At 47.5% G+C, this 13,218-nt stretch overlaps 1 protein-coding gene across 1 annotated transcript in view; it reads left to right on the forward strand.

The window, feature by feature from the left end:
* Positions 1 to 13,218, forward strand: part of ADGB (androglobin) — a 738,031-nt gene that overhangs the window by 493,550 nt on the left and 231,263 nt on the right. The window contains exon 26 of the mRNA XM_030198035.1: positions 9,677 to 9,864. Within this exon, the coding sequence (XP_030053895.1) occupies positions 9,677 to 9,864 (188 nt within the window). The remainder of the gene's footprint in view (positions 1 to 9,676; positions 9,865 to 13,218) is intronic.

The following is a 13,218-nucleotide window of genomic DNA, read 5'->3' on the forward strand; positions in this document are numbered from 1 at the left end:
CCTCATGCACAACGCTGCCCCCGCTCCCTCCTCTGGTAAAGAGGTTGAGGTTCCCAGAGGTAAACGCCCTCGGGTTGATTCCCAGGCCTTGGAGGAATTTGTCTCCTCCGATGTAGATGAGGGCAGCGTGTCTGAGGTCTCCCAACGGTCCTTTGCGGATTCCTTGGTGGAGACGGATCCCCGCTCGGATGGAGCGGATGACCCCTCTGCAGCGCGGCTTTTTCGCCCGGAGGATTTGCCCAACCTGTTGTTACAGGCCATGGACACTTTGAAGATATCCTCTCCGGAGGACGTCTCTCCCTCAGCCCCTGTTGGCTCTGCCATTATGCTGGGGACTAAGCGCCCGCCTAGAACCTTCCACGTGCATGATGCCATGCACACCTTAATTTCGGCTCAATGGGATGTCCCAGAAGCGAGCCTTAAAGTGGCTAGGGCTATGTCCCGCCTCTATCCTTTGGCTGTGAGTGAACGTGAGGCCTATCTGTGGCCTACCGTGGATTCTTTAATCACTGCGGTGACTAAGAAAACGGCATTGCCGGTGGAAGGTGGCACGGCCCTAAAGGACGCCCAAGACAGGAGATTGGAGGCGGCTTTAAGGTCGTCCTTTGAGGCGGCTGCTTTAAGTTTGCAGGCCTCAGTTTGCGGCTCCTATGTGGCCAGGGCGTGCCTGACTATGGTGCAGCGGGCTTCCCCCTCGGATCATTTCTTGAGGAATGATTGGCCAGCCCTGGAATCGGGCTTAGCCTATTTGGCAGACTTGCTGTATGATGTCTTGAGAGCCTCAGCTAAAGGCATGGCTCAGACTGTCTCTGCGCGGCGGTGGCTTTGGCTGAAACATTTGTCTGCTGACCACGCCTCAAAATCCCGCCTGGCTAGATTGCCTTTTAAAGGCAAGCTGCTCTTTGGGGTCGAGCTGGACAAAATCGTGACTGATCTCGGCACGTCTAAGGGCAAGAAGTTGCCGGAGGTCAGGGCTCGGGCCAGTGCTCGTCCCGGTACCTCCAGAGGACGGTTTCAGGAAGCCCGTCGGTACCGCCCGGGCAGGTCGGGTGCTTCTGCCCCCACTTCCTTTAAGAGGAATTTCTCCCCCAAGCAGCATTCCTTTCGCAGAGACCGCCGTCCCGGAGGTGCTCCCTCCGGTCCTCCCCCAGGGTCTCGTACCCAATGACGGGGTATTGGTCCACGCCCCAGTGCAGATTGGAGGACGGCTGTCCTCGTTTCTGGGCGAGTGGACCACAATAACTTCAGACGCTTGGGTGCTGGAAGTCATCAGAGACGGCTACAAGCTGGAGTTCTGCCGACCCTTAAGAGACGGGTTTGTACTCTCTCCCTGCAAGTCTCCGGTCAAAGCTGTGGCAGTGCAGCAGACTTTGGACAATCTGATCCGCCTGGGTGCGGTCGTTCCGGTGCCAGAAAGTCAGCTTGGCAAGGGGCGTTACTCCATTTACTTTGTGGTACCAAAGAAAGGAGGTTCGGTCCGGCCTATCCTCGACCTCAAAGGGGTCAATCGGGCCTTGAAAGTGCGGCACTTTCGCATGGAGACTCTCCGCTCTGTTATAGCGGCAGTGAAGGCAGGGGAGTACCTGGCATCCTTGGACATCAAGGAAGCGTACCTGCATATTCCCATCTGGCCTCCTCATCAACGCTTTCTGCGTTTTGCAGTCCTGGGCCGACACTTCCAGTTCAGAGCCCTCCCGTTCGGGTTGGCTACTGCTCCGCGGACCTTTTCCAAGGTAATGGTGGTCATAGCGGCCTTCCTGCGAAAGGAAGGAGTACAAGTCCATCCTTATCTGGACGACTGGTTGATCCGAGCCCCCTCTTATGCAGAGTGCGGCAAAGCTGTGGACCGGGTAGTTGCTCTTTTGAGCTCCCTGGGATGGATCATCAACTGGGAGAAGAGCCAGCTGCGCCCGACTCAGTCCCTGGAGTATCTGGGAGTTCGATTCGACACCCAAGTGGGCAGAGTGTTCCTGCCAGACAATCGGATTGTCAAGCTTCAGGCTCAGGTGGACCAGTTCCTAGTAGCCTCTCCTCTTCGGGCTTGGGACTATGTGCAGCTGTTGGGCTCTATGACGGCCACGATGGAAGTAGTGCCCTGGGCCAGGGCTCATATGAGACCACTACAACACTCTCTGCTGCAGCGCTGGACTCCGATGTCGGAGGATTATGCTGTGCGTCTTCCCTTGGATCCAGCAGTGCGCAAGGCGCTGAGCTGGTGGATGCAGACAGACAAGTTGTCTGCGGGAATGCCTCTGGTGTCCCCAGAGTGGATTGTCGTCACGACGGACGCCTCGTTATCGGGCTGGGGAGCCCACTGCTTGGGAAGGACAGCGCAGGGGCTCTGGTCTCCTGCAGAGGCAAAGTGGTCTATCAACCTCCTGGAACTCAGAGCCATTCGGTTGGCGCTTTTGGAGTTCATCCCGGTACTGGTGTTCAAGCCTGTACGGGTCCTGTCGGACAATGCCACGGCTGTGGCCTATGTCAACCGCCAGGGAGGTACCAAGAGCGCCCCTCTAGCCAAGGAAGCTATGAGTCTATGCCAGTGGGCGGAAGCGAACCTGGAACAGCTGTCAGCGGCCCACATTGCCGGAGTCATGAATGTCAAGGCGGACTTTCTCAGTCGCCATACCTTGGAGCCCGGAGAGTGGCAGCTATCTGCTCAGGCGTTCTTGGACATCACGAAGCGCTGGGGCCAGCCGAGCCTAGATCTGATGGCGTCATCGGCCAATTGCCAAGTGCCGCGCTTCTTCAGCAGAGGACGGGACCCTCGATCCCTGGGAGTAGATGCTCTTCTCCAACAATGGCCGACACAAGAGCTTCTCTATGTGTTCCCGCCCTGGCCCATGTTGGGCAGGGTACTAGACCGGGTGGCAAAGCATCCCGGCAGGATAATCCTGGTGGGTCCGGATTGGCCCAGGCGTCCCTGGTATGCGGACTTGATCAGGCTCTCAGTCGACGATCCTCTGCGGTTGCCAGTGGAGCAGGGCCTGTTACATCAGGGTCCCGTGGTGATGGAGGATCCCTCCCCCTTTGGTCTTACGGCCTGGCTATTGAGCGGCAGCGTCTGAGGAAGAAGGGCTTCTCAGACAAGGTCATCGCCACTATGCTGAGAGCGAGGGAAACGCTCTACTTCTACTGCTTACGCCAGGGTTTGGCGTATCTTTGCAGCGTGGTGTGAAGCAGGCTCTCTTTCTCCTTTCACTGCTCCAATTTCTTCAGTGTTGACGTTCCTGCAAGAAGGTCTGGACAAAGGCCTGTCGCTCAGTTCCCTTAAGGTCCAGGTAGCGGCTCTGGCTTGCTTCAGGGGCCGCCTGAAGGGTGCTTCCCTGGCTTCGCAGCCAGATGTGGTGCGCTTTCTCAAGGGGGTTAATCACCTGCGCCCTCCTCTGCACTCAGTGGTGCCTGCGTGGAATCTCAACCTGGTGCTAAGAGCATTGCAGAAGCCGCCGTTTGAACCCTTGTCAAGGGCATCTCTGAAAGACCTGACGTTGAAAGCAGTCTTTTTGGTGGCTATCACTTCAGCCAGAAGAGTTTCCGAGCTCCAGGCGCTCTCGTGTCGAGAGCCTTTTCTACAGTTCACTGAGGCAGGAGTGACTATTCGCACAGTGCCTTCCTTCCTGCCCAAGATTGTTTCTCGCTTCCATGTGAATCAGCAGCTATGTCTCCCTTCCTTTCGTAGGGAGGACTACCCAGAGGAGTACTCTGCTCTTAAATATCTGGATGTGAGACGAGTCATCATCAGATACTTGGAAGTGACCAATGATTTCCGGAAATCGGATCATCTGTTTGTCCTGTATACAGGTCCTCGTAGGGGTCTGCAGGCTGCTAAGCCTACAGTGGCAAGATGGGTCAAGGAAGCCATTGCAGCGGCTTATGTGGCCGCGGGGAAGGTGCCGCCTATCCAGCTGAAGGCTCACTCTACAGGAGCTCAGGCGGCCTCGATGGCAGAGGCCGGTTCCGTCTCCTTGGAAGAGATATGCAAGGCGGCAACTTGGGCTTCGGCCCATACATTCTCCAAGCATTACCGCTTGACTGTGGCTGCTCGGGCGGAGGCCCGGTTTGGAGCTTCAGTGTTGCGGTCAGGGATTTCTATGTCCCGCCCTGGGTGAGTACTGCTTCGGTACATCCCACCAGTCTATGGATTGATCAGCTTGATGATATGGAAGGTAAAATTATGTATAATCATACCTGATAATTTTCTTTCCATTAATCATAGCTGATCAATCCATAGCCCCTCCCAGATATCTGTATTGTTTTTATTCTGGTTGCATTTCAGGTTCAAGTTTAGTCTTCAGTTACTTCAGAAAGACTTCGTGTTCAAGTTTTTTCACTTGGATTCTTCAAGAGTTAAGACGAGTTTGTGTTACAGTGAGCTGCTGCATTCCTCTCCCCTCCGTTTTACGGGGCTGGATTGAGACTTAAAATTCTGCCGGCACTCCCTCCCGCTTCGTGCGGCTGTAGGGCAGTTTTGTACCCCTCCCGCTTCGGCGGTGTTAGGGTCAGTCAGCTCCTCCCGCGGTTGCGGTTGCAGGATAAGCCAGATCCCCCCGCATCGGCGGGTGTGGTGTCCCTCCCCCGCTCCGCGGGGATGAGCTGGACGGATTCCCCTCCCCCGTTTCGGCGGTGGTGAGCTGGGCAGAGTGTCCCTTCGTGGGTGTAATTCTCTAAGTGCTGAGTCCTGCGGATGGAGCTTTGATATCGACATACTGAGGAGTTTCCGGCAGCACATGACCACATATAGGGAGGCAAAAGTTTGCTCTCTATCTCCACCTGCTGGTAGATGGACACAACCCACCAGTCTATGGATTGATCAGCTATGATTAATGGAAAGAAAATTATCAGGTATGATTATACATAATTTTACCTTTCACTTTATAGTCACCTTTTACAAATATGATCAATTATATTTAGACACGGAATGCTAACTGCAATATATAGAACCTGGCAGATAATGATTAGAATAGTAACATACAGTATATGCACGAATGTGCACACGTGCTCATGCAAATCAAATAGTTCTCCTAAGCGCTATTCTGTAACATAGTAGATGACGGCAGAAAAAGACCTGCACGGTCCATCCAGTCTGCCCAACAAGACAACATATGTGTAAACCTTACCTTGATTTGTACCTGCCTTATTCAGGGCACAGACCGTACAAGTCTGCGCAGCAGTACTTCCCGCCTCCCAACCACCAGTCCCACCTCCCATCACCGGCTTTGGCACAGACCGTATAAGTCTGCTCTCCACTATCCTTGCCTCCCAACCACCAACCCCTCTTCCCCCCACCTGCTCCGCCACCTAATTTCGGCTAAGCTTCTGAGGATCCATTCCTTCTGCACAGGATTCCTTTATGCATATCCCACGCATGTTTGAATTCCTGACATCTTTCCTGAGGCTGCCCCCCTTCAACCTCATTTCATGTCCTCTCGTTCTACCGCCTTCCCATCTCCGGAAAAGATTTGTTTGCGGATTAATACCTTTCAAATATTTGAACGTCTGTATCATATCACCCCTGTTCCTCCTTTCCTCCAGGGTATACATGTTCAGGTCAGCAAGTCTCTCCTCATACGTCTTGGAACGCAAATCCTGTACCATTCTCGTAGCTTTTCTTTGCACCGCTTCCATTTTTTTAACATCCTTCGCAAGGTACGGCCTCCAAAACTGAACACAATACTCCAGGTGGGGCCTGACCAACGACTTGTACAGGGGCATCAACACTTCCTTTCTTCTGCTGATCACACCTCTCTCTATACAGCCTAGCAATCTTCTCGCTACGGCCACCGCCTTGTCACACTGTTTCGTCGCCTTCAGATCCTCGGATACTATCACCCCAAGATCCCTCTCCCCCTCAGTACCTATCAGACTCTCACCGCCTAACACATAAGTCTCTCTTGGGTTTCTACTCCCTAAGTGCATCACTTTGTATTTCTTCGCATTGAATTTTAACAATTTTTAACTGTAAGTGTAGATGTCCTTTTACAAAGCTGCAGTAAAACGTAGCCCGCGGTAGTGTGGGCACATCTTTTGGGCACGCTCTGGGCCACTTTTTACCATGGCTGGGGAAAAGGCCATTTTTTAATGGGCTGGGAAATGGGCTTTTTCAAAAATTAAAATTAGCATGTGCCTATTTACAGCCTTAGTCCTTACTGCCAGCCATTGACTTAGCGGTAAGGACTCACGCTACCCTTTCTGTAACCATTCAGCACGCGCCAACGTGGTTGCGTTGCCGATTACTGCCGGGAACACCCTCACGGTAGAAAATATTTTCTACCGCAGGATTCGGCACATGCCATACTCTGAATTACTGCCGATTTGGGGCATGCTACCCGCGTGTTAGCCTTCCTCTGGCTTTGTAAAAGGGAAAGGGAACTTGATATACTGCCTTTCTGAGGTTTTTTGCAACTACATTCAAAGTGGTTTACATATATTCAGGTACTTATTTTGTACCAAGGGCAATGGAGGGTTAAGTGATTTGCCCAGGGTCACAAGGAGCTGCAGTGGGAATTGAACTCAGTTCCCCAGGATCAAAGTCCACTGCACTAACCACTAGGCTACTCCTCCACTCCGAAGGGCCCCATCGTTTACAGTTCGTCATACACATAGGTGGAGAACACACACACATAGAATACTATAGTTATCACATATCTATGGAGCATAGGCATGCACATACATACGAGTTCTATGGTGTGACGTGGGGAGGCTTTTCAGGTTGTGGGAACTTGAATTGAGGAATGTTAGAAGGGAGGCTTAAATATGGGGGGCCTTCAGGAAGTGGCTTTGTGGTTGGAAGGGTGCTGTGGGGGCCAGTGGCATACCAAGGGGGGCAGTGGGGGCGTTCCGCCCGGGTGCACGCCGCTGGGGGGGTGCCGCGCATCTGTCGGCAACGCTTGTTCCCTGCTCCCTCTGCCCCAGAACGGGTTACTTCCTGTTCCGGGGCAGAGGGAGCAGTGAACGAGCGAAGCCGACAGGTGCGCGCCCCCCCCCCCCCCCCAGCAGGTAAAGATGCACCCGGGGTGGTGCCGGGGGGGAGGTCGTGTCCGTCGTTTCGCCGCTGGGGAATGTCTGCAACACTCGTTCCCTGCTCCCTCTGCCCCGGAACAGGAAGTAACCCGTTCCGGGGCAGAGGGAGCAGGGAACGAGCGTTGCCGACAGACGCGCGGCACCCCCCAGCAGGTAAAGATGCACCCGGGGGGGGGGGGTGTCTGTTGTTTCGCCGAGGGGGGGGTCGCGCTGCATGGGGGGGGCGCTGCACCTGGGGGGGCGCAACAGCGATCCGCCCCGCGTGTCAGCCACCCTAGGAACGCCACTGGTGGGGGCCAGTGCAATTTGACTTTTCCCATATCTTTTATGATGAAGCCCAGGAGCGGCTTTGCGGCCTGGTTGTCCCCAGATGATGAAATAACCCTAGTCTTTTGCTGGACTTAGTTTTTCCAGCTATAATGTGGCTTTCAATGTTCGTTGCAAGCCATGTTACAGAATTTACATGTTAATGGGGTGTTCTGCATGCATTTGTATGTTTTGCATGTCATTAATATGTAACCTGCGGCAACTTAAAATACCATGTGTTACAATAATATAACTTGAATTACTGCCATTTATGGTTTAAGAGACAAATACTGCACCGCCTTGGTTGAATCTCTTCATAAAGGCGGTAAATATATCCCAATAAATGAATAAACAGAGGTTATATCCATAACACACCATGATAACTACCACCCTTAGTGTCTGAATTGCTGATTCCATGATGAAACCAACCAAAAATACCCCCTAAGTGATCAGGTACCCAATGTTCTAAAGCTGTATATGCTATAGTTGTTAACAAATCCAAATTGTAACTAGTAGATGTGTTCTTTCAGCAGGGGCTCAATCCAACAACAATATACAGAACAGCCCAGTGCTCACATGAAGTTTTTCAACGTCTTTATTAATCACAAGTTCTCATAAAAGACCAACCAAAAAGGCCCTGTTTCGAAACTGCATCGGGGGGCGGTCGTCAAGCCTCCAACTTAATTTGAACAAACGATGGCAGTGAATTAAGTTGGAGGCTTGACGACCGCCCCTGATGCAGTTTTGAAACAGGACCTTGTCGGTCAGTCTGTTTATTATGAGAACTTGTGATTAATAAAACATTGAAAAACTTCATGTGAGTGCTGGGCTGCTCTGTATATTGTAATTTTTAACAAAGTACACCACTGCTCAAGCTCCTCTCCTGTTTTACAAACCTTTAAATTTGGAATCAAAGTACAATTCTTTGAACAAATTTGTCTTGGAATGTATTTATCGATTAACTATGCTAAGGAAACTAACCTGCCTGTGTTTAGCTGGTCCAGTCTAAAGAGAATCCACGTACGTGGAGAACTCAATAGATCCCACGAAAAGTGAAATATAAACAAAAAGGTCTCTGCACTGGCTCAAAGACAATGAGGAGTATAAGCACTGTGAGCAGTTACCAAGAGGACCATTTTTGAATTCTTGTTTGCACACCTTTTATATATGAGCACACATCATCACGGGACTTGATGATCTTACTCTTATTATTATTGCTGTCATCAGCCACAAGACTCCTGATGTAGGCCATCTGGTCGAAACACAACGTTGTGTCGAGTCAATTTTAATGTGGAATTATTTTATTATTTGTTTGAAAATTAATAAATATTGTTTGTTTTAAACTTGACTTTAGGTCCAGTTATTGGATAGCCTGGCTCATATTCCCACCTTTTTGTTTATATAGCTGGTCCAGTCAGCATTTTTTTTTAAATGTTAGCCACCATGGCTGAATTAAATCTAGATGTTCAGTACCAGTATCCAGATAGTTTCCAGTGCTGAATATTTGGATTCAGTACTGTCTACCACCACTATCCAGATATCAGCATTATTCAGCCTAATATCTGGGTAGCTACCTGGGCAAAGTTAGGACAATCTTTATGTAGACTGAATATTGCTGCTAAGCTGACACCAGATAGTGCTGGGGCAGACTGCTTTGATTTTCAGTGGCATTATTTGAATCTGGACATGACCCTGGTCAGTGATACTTATCCAGGTAGCAGCACCTGCTAACTGGATCAATAGTTTTGAATATTGGATGGTAGTTGTATTCACTTACTATTTCAACACACCGATTCTAAATTATTTTTATTGTTTCTGTTTTGCACATTTTATGTCTCAAGAAATATGGAATTTTTCAATTTATACCCTTTTTATTGCATAAGAAAACATGTTTCCCATTTTAAAAAGTTTATTGTGGTAAGGACTTGCAGTTTTCAATATTATACTTGGGATTCACAAACTTTTCCTTAGCACTGGAATGGCCTCTTTTACAAAACCGCACTAGTGATTCCTGCGCGGTAAATGAGAGGAAGCCCATTCAGTTCCTATGGGCTTCCTCTCATTTGCCGCAAGGGAATTGCTAGCGTGGCATAGTAAAAGACATCCTAAGTGCCTTTTAAATATCAGCATGTTATATGTTTAGATTGAATATTGTAAATAAAATGTTTGGGCTCCTTTTACAAAGTGGTGCTACTGACTAACGTGCACTGAATGTGAAGAAGCTTAAGGAAATTGAGTAGGCTTCCTCCCATTCAGCAGGCCGCTAATCTGTAGTGCCACTTTGTAAAAGGTGCCCTTTATTTGTTACTGCTATTCATATTCACATAAAATGAACTTTTGTATCTTTCAGAATGGATACACATTTGTAGCTGAAGCAACTACTGGTGATTATCCAATAATGGCTGGAAAGTGGAGAATGCGTCTTATTGGTTCCTGTCATCCACTCCCATCACACTCGCGTGACTTTATAAACAGTGCCTTTGGCATTAAGGAAATTAGAGATTATTTTATTCCTAATAAAAAGCACATTATGTTCAGGTAAATATCAATACTTAAGAACATTTTATGGATCTTCAGGCATAAATATTGCTTAATGCAGATTAGTATTGTTTTTATTGACCCTCTGTAGACCCCCGTCTGATCATTCGACACGGAGGTGTACAGAGAGTCTGTTCTTCTTTGATCTTGTAGACCGCCTCCCTGAATTCCTGAGACACCTGGGGAGGTATCAGAAGGCTCAGTTCACATCCAATTCCCATGACCACAGCTTTCTGTCTATTAGGATGTAGGTGGATCTTTGGCCATTTATGTTCCCACATATTTTCTATTAAAAGTCAACCCAAATTAGTTCACAGACTGAGTATTACTTGTGTGTGGATTACCTTGCAGAACAAATGATAGGTAAAGAATGAATTAGAAATAAAGACAGAGATAGTTGCCAGAAATAAAGTGTTTATTCTTACCAAAATCAAATCTTCAATTTGGTACATTCATCAGACAGATTCTAGGTTCAACTGCACAGAGTTCTGGCTCTGAGGATGTGTTGGGGAAAGTTCCAACGATCTGCCAAAATCTCTTCTCTTTTATAGGCGCAGGACTACATGCAAGTCAATGGCAAGACCCCTGGTTTTTTTTTCTTAATATTGCCCAACCTCTGATTCATACTTTCCTTTCCGGCAGATGTCCATCTGTACCCTCTTCTTTCCGTTTTAGCTATTGCAAGATTTCCGTTATTGTCAACAACATGTTTTTTCTTATTACAAAAATATCTGCACCTGTTTGTGACATTTCCGCTTTTGTCAACACTTGTTTTTCTCCCTCTTGATACAAAAATATCTCAATACTAGCATTTCAGTTTCATATCATCTTTCATATCATCTTATGATCTGAGTGCCAATCTCACAGACTTCATTTTAAAAACCAAACTTCATCCATTTTTGTCCATTATTTCGACATCTTAGGTGTTATGTTCAATTTAACAGTTCTACCAGATTTTGTTAAGACCCATCATGCAGGCCTGCTTTTGCAGGTTCCCATCTATAAGGCCATTGGTGGGCTTTCAGGCCTAGTCAGGGCTGCTCAGCTGGCCAAAGCCCAGTAACTTGGCCCGCCACCATTCCAGTGGATAGGCCTCAAGCTACAACACATATTAACATTCCCCTCTTCACCCTATCCCATAGGGTGACACCAGGGTTAACGTACCATGGTACCATCCATTCCAGAAGGTATCCTATTAAATTATAGAATCGAATGAGTCTAATTGAAAGCTGGTATAGTCTGATTTGTTTGAATCAAAGTGATAACATAGGCACTACTTCGGTAACATACTATAACTACAACAATAATATTTCTAAACCTATTAATATGCAGGTTCAATCTTACTCTTACATATATGGAGATATATATATTAATAACAATCAATAATTCTTTTTTGGTTATATACTGATTATATCTTGAGTATACATTTGCATGGATTATATAGTCATACCGATTATTGATTACATTCTTTCATCAGTCTTAACACTATTATATTGCATCCCTGTGTGCTTTTACATGATTATACGGTTGCAGACATTTCTATAGTGTCTCTAGCATTCGCATAGCGATTGGTCCGTCTCAAAGGGAGATAGTCCAATGTGTTATCTCCAGTGGTGTTGGGAAGGAGATTTTCATACAGGACATATTGTCCTGCCGTTGTCTTTTTTGTTATTGCAGTTTCAATCAAGCGTTCTACTAAGCCTCTAGCACAAGGGATTATGCAACATCCTACTAGTATAAAAATTGCTACCACTATGATTATGGTGGTGGCTGCAGAAATGATAAATGTCTTCCATTTACCAAAAACTTTATCCATCCAACCAGTCCAAGATGTGTCAACACCGGAGTTCTCTGCCAATTCTTGTGACAGTGAGGTTAAGCCTTGTAAAGCTCTGGTGATCGATCCATCTGGAGCAGTATTGTTGGGGATAAAAGTGCAACACTGTGTACCTATCTTGCGGCACACTCCGCCATCCGCTGCCAGAATCTGGTCAAGCACTAATCTATTTTCTAACGTCATTCTGCTGGTGGCATCTAATTGTGTTGCAATTCCTTGAACCGCGTCTCTAGTGTAATTCACAAATCTCTGCTGGTTGTAATATATATAGTTGATCCAGTCCAAATTTTTATTTATAGTCGCCCACCAAAAGAAAACTGATTCGAACCCTGCTGCAATCTGGTTTCTGGCTTTGAACTCATCAGGAACCCCTCTTGGAACTCCAATTGCATCTATATAGACTCGATCATCAAAGGATCCAGGCATAGCATCTCTCTTCACTCGTGAGGAAGAGCTGCTATGAGGAGGGAGCAAGGATGCTATAATGATTGGAATTACCAATTTGACCAGGGCACATCTTCCTGTCCAACTTTTGTGAAGTGTATGGTGGATAGTATGGGTTCCACAGTACCACCATATGTCTGCTCTAGCCTGTGAAAACTCTGTGAGGTTCAGATTTCGCAGAGTCCCTTTTTCTAGGGTTGTGTTACAATTGGTCAAATTTCCTAGAAACCGTGTATTTTTCACCCCATATCGTTCCAGACATGTATGATATCTGGTAGCAGGATCTGGAATCCTGAATGCAGGTGGAACCCTCATCCGAGGGGGTAAGTAGGGGTGGTGTTCGTCAAGATGTTGACAAGACTTATTGGTTTCTTCTTTTACCTGCAATAACTCTAACATACACCAAAAACCATCTGGATCATTGTGAAGATCTAAAGGAAAGGGAACTACTGTTGGTTCTGCTCTTGCATGGGAACAAAAATAACAATTAGAGACATTCAAACTCTTTGTAGTATAATGCGCCCATTCGAGCCACAAGTTTGTCTCTCCAAATCCTGTTTCTAGTGCCATTAAATCTTTGGAATTATTAATTGACACGATCTGGTAAGGAATCTTTACTTCTGGGATCTTTGTTGGCATCAAAGGATTCTTTTCTGGTTGGGCTGGGGGTGGAACAATCTTAAATTTTCCAATGGGGTCTCTACCTGTGGCATCAATTCCTAAGGAATAAGTTCTGTATGTAACATCCGTTACTCCTCTGAAAGTGATAGCCACTTGATTACATTTGGTCATTGAACAAAGGCCAGTCACTCGCAATTTCATAATGGAAATGCTCTTTTTGAGATCTGGAATTTCGCTACCTGAGTAGGGAACCCATGAACCTGTGTACCACCATACTTGCGCCCAACTTCCGCAATTGGAGAAGGGACATAGGTATATTTCAAAAGCTGACAAATATTGCTGCACAGGATGTTCTCCGCACATTGTGTAAGCACACACATCAAGGGTTATTGTGGTTGTGTCCTTAGTAGTGGGTAATGTTATTTCGTAAGTAGTTATGAATTGTTGCAGAA

This window comes from Microcaecilia unicolor, chromosome 3 (genome assembly GCF_901765095.1).
Source record: "Microcaecilia unicolor chromosome 3, aMicUni1.1, whole genome shotgun sequence".
NCBI classification, from domain to species: Eukaryota; Metazoa; Chordata; class Amphibia; order Gymnophiona; family Siphonopidae; genus Microcaecilia; species Microcaecilia unicolor.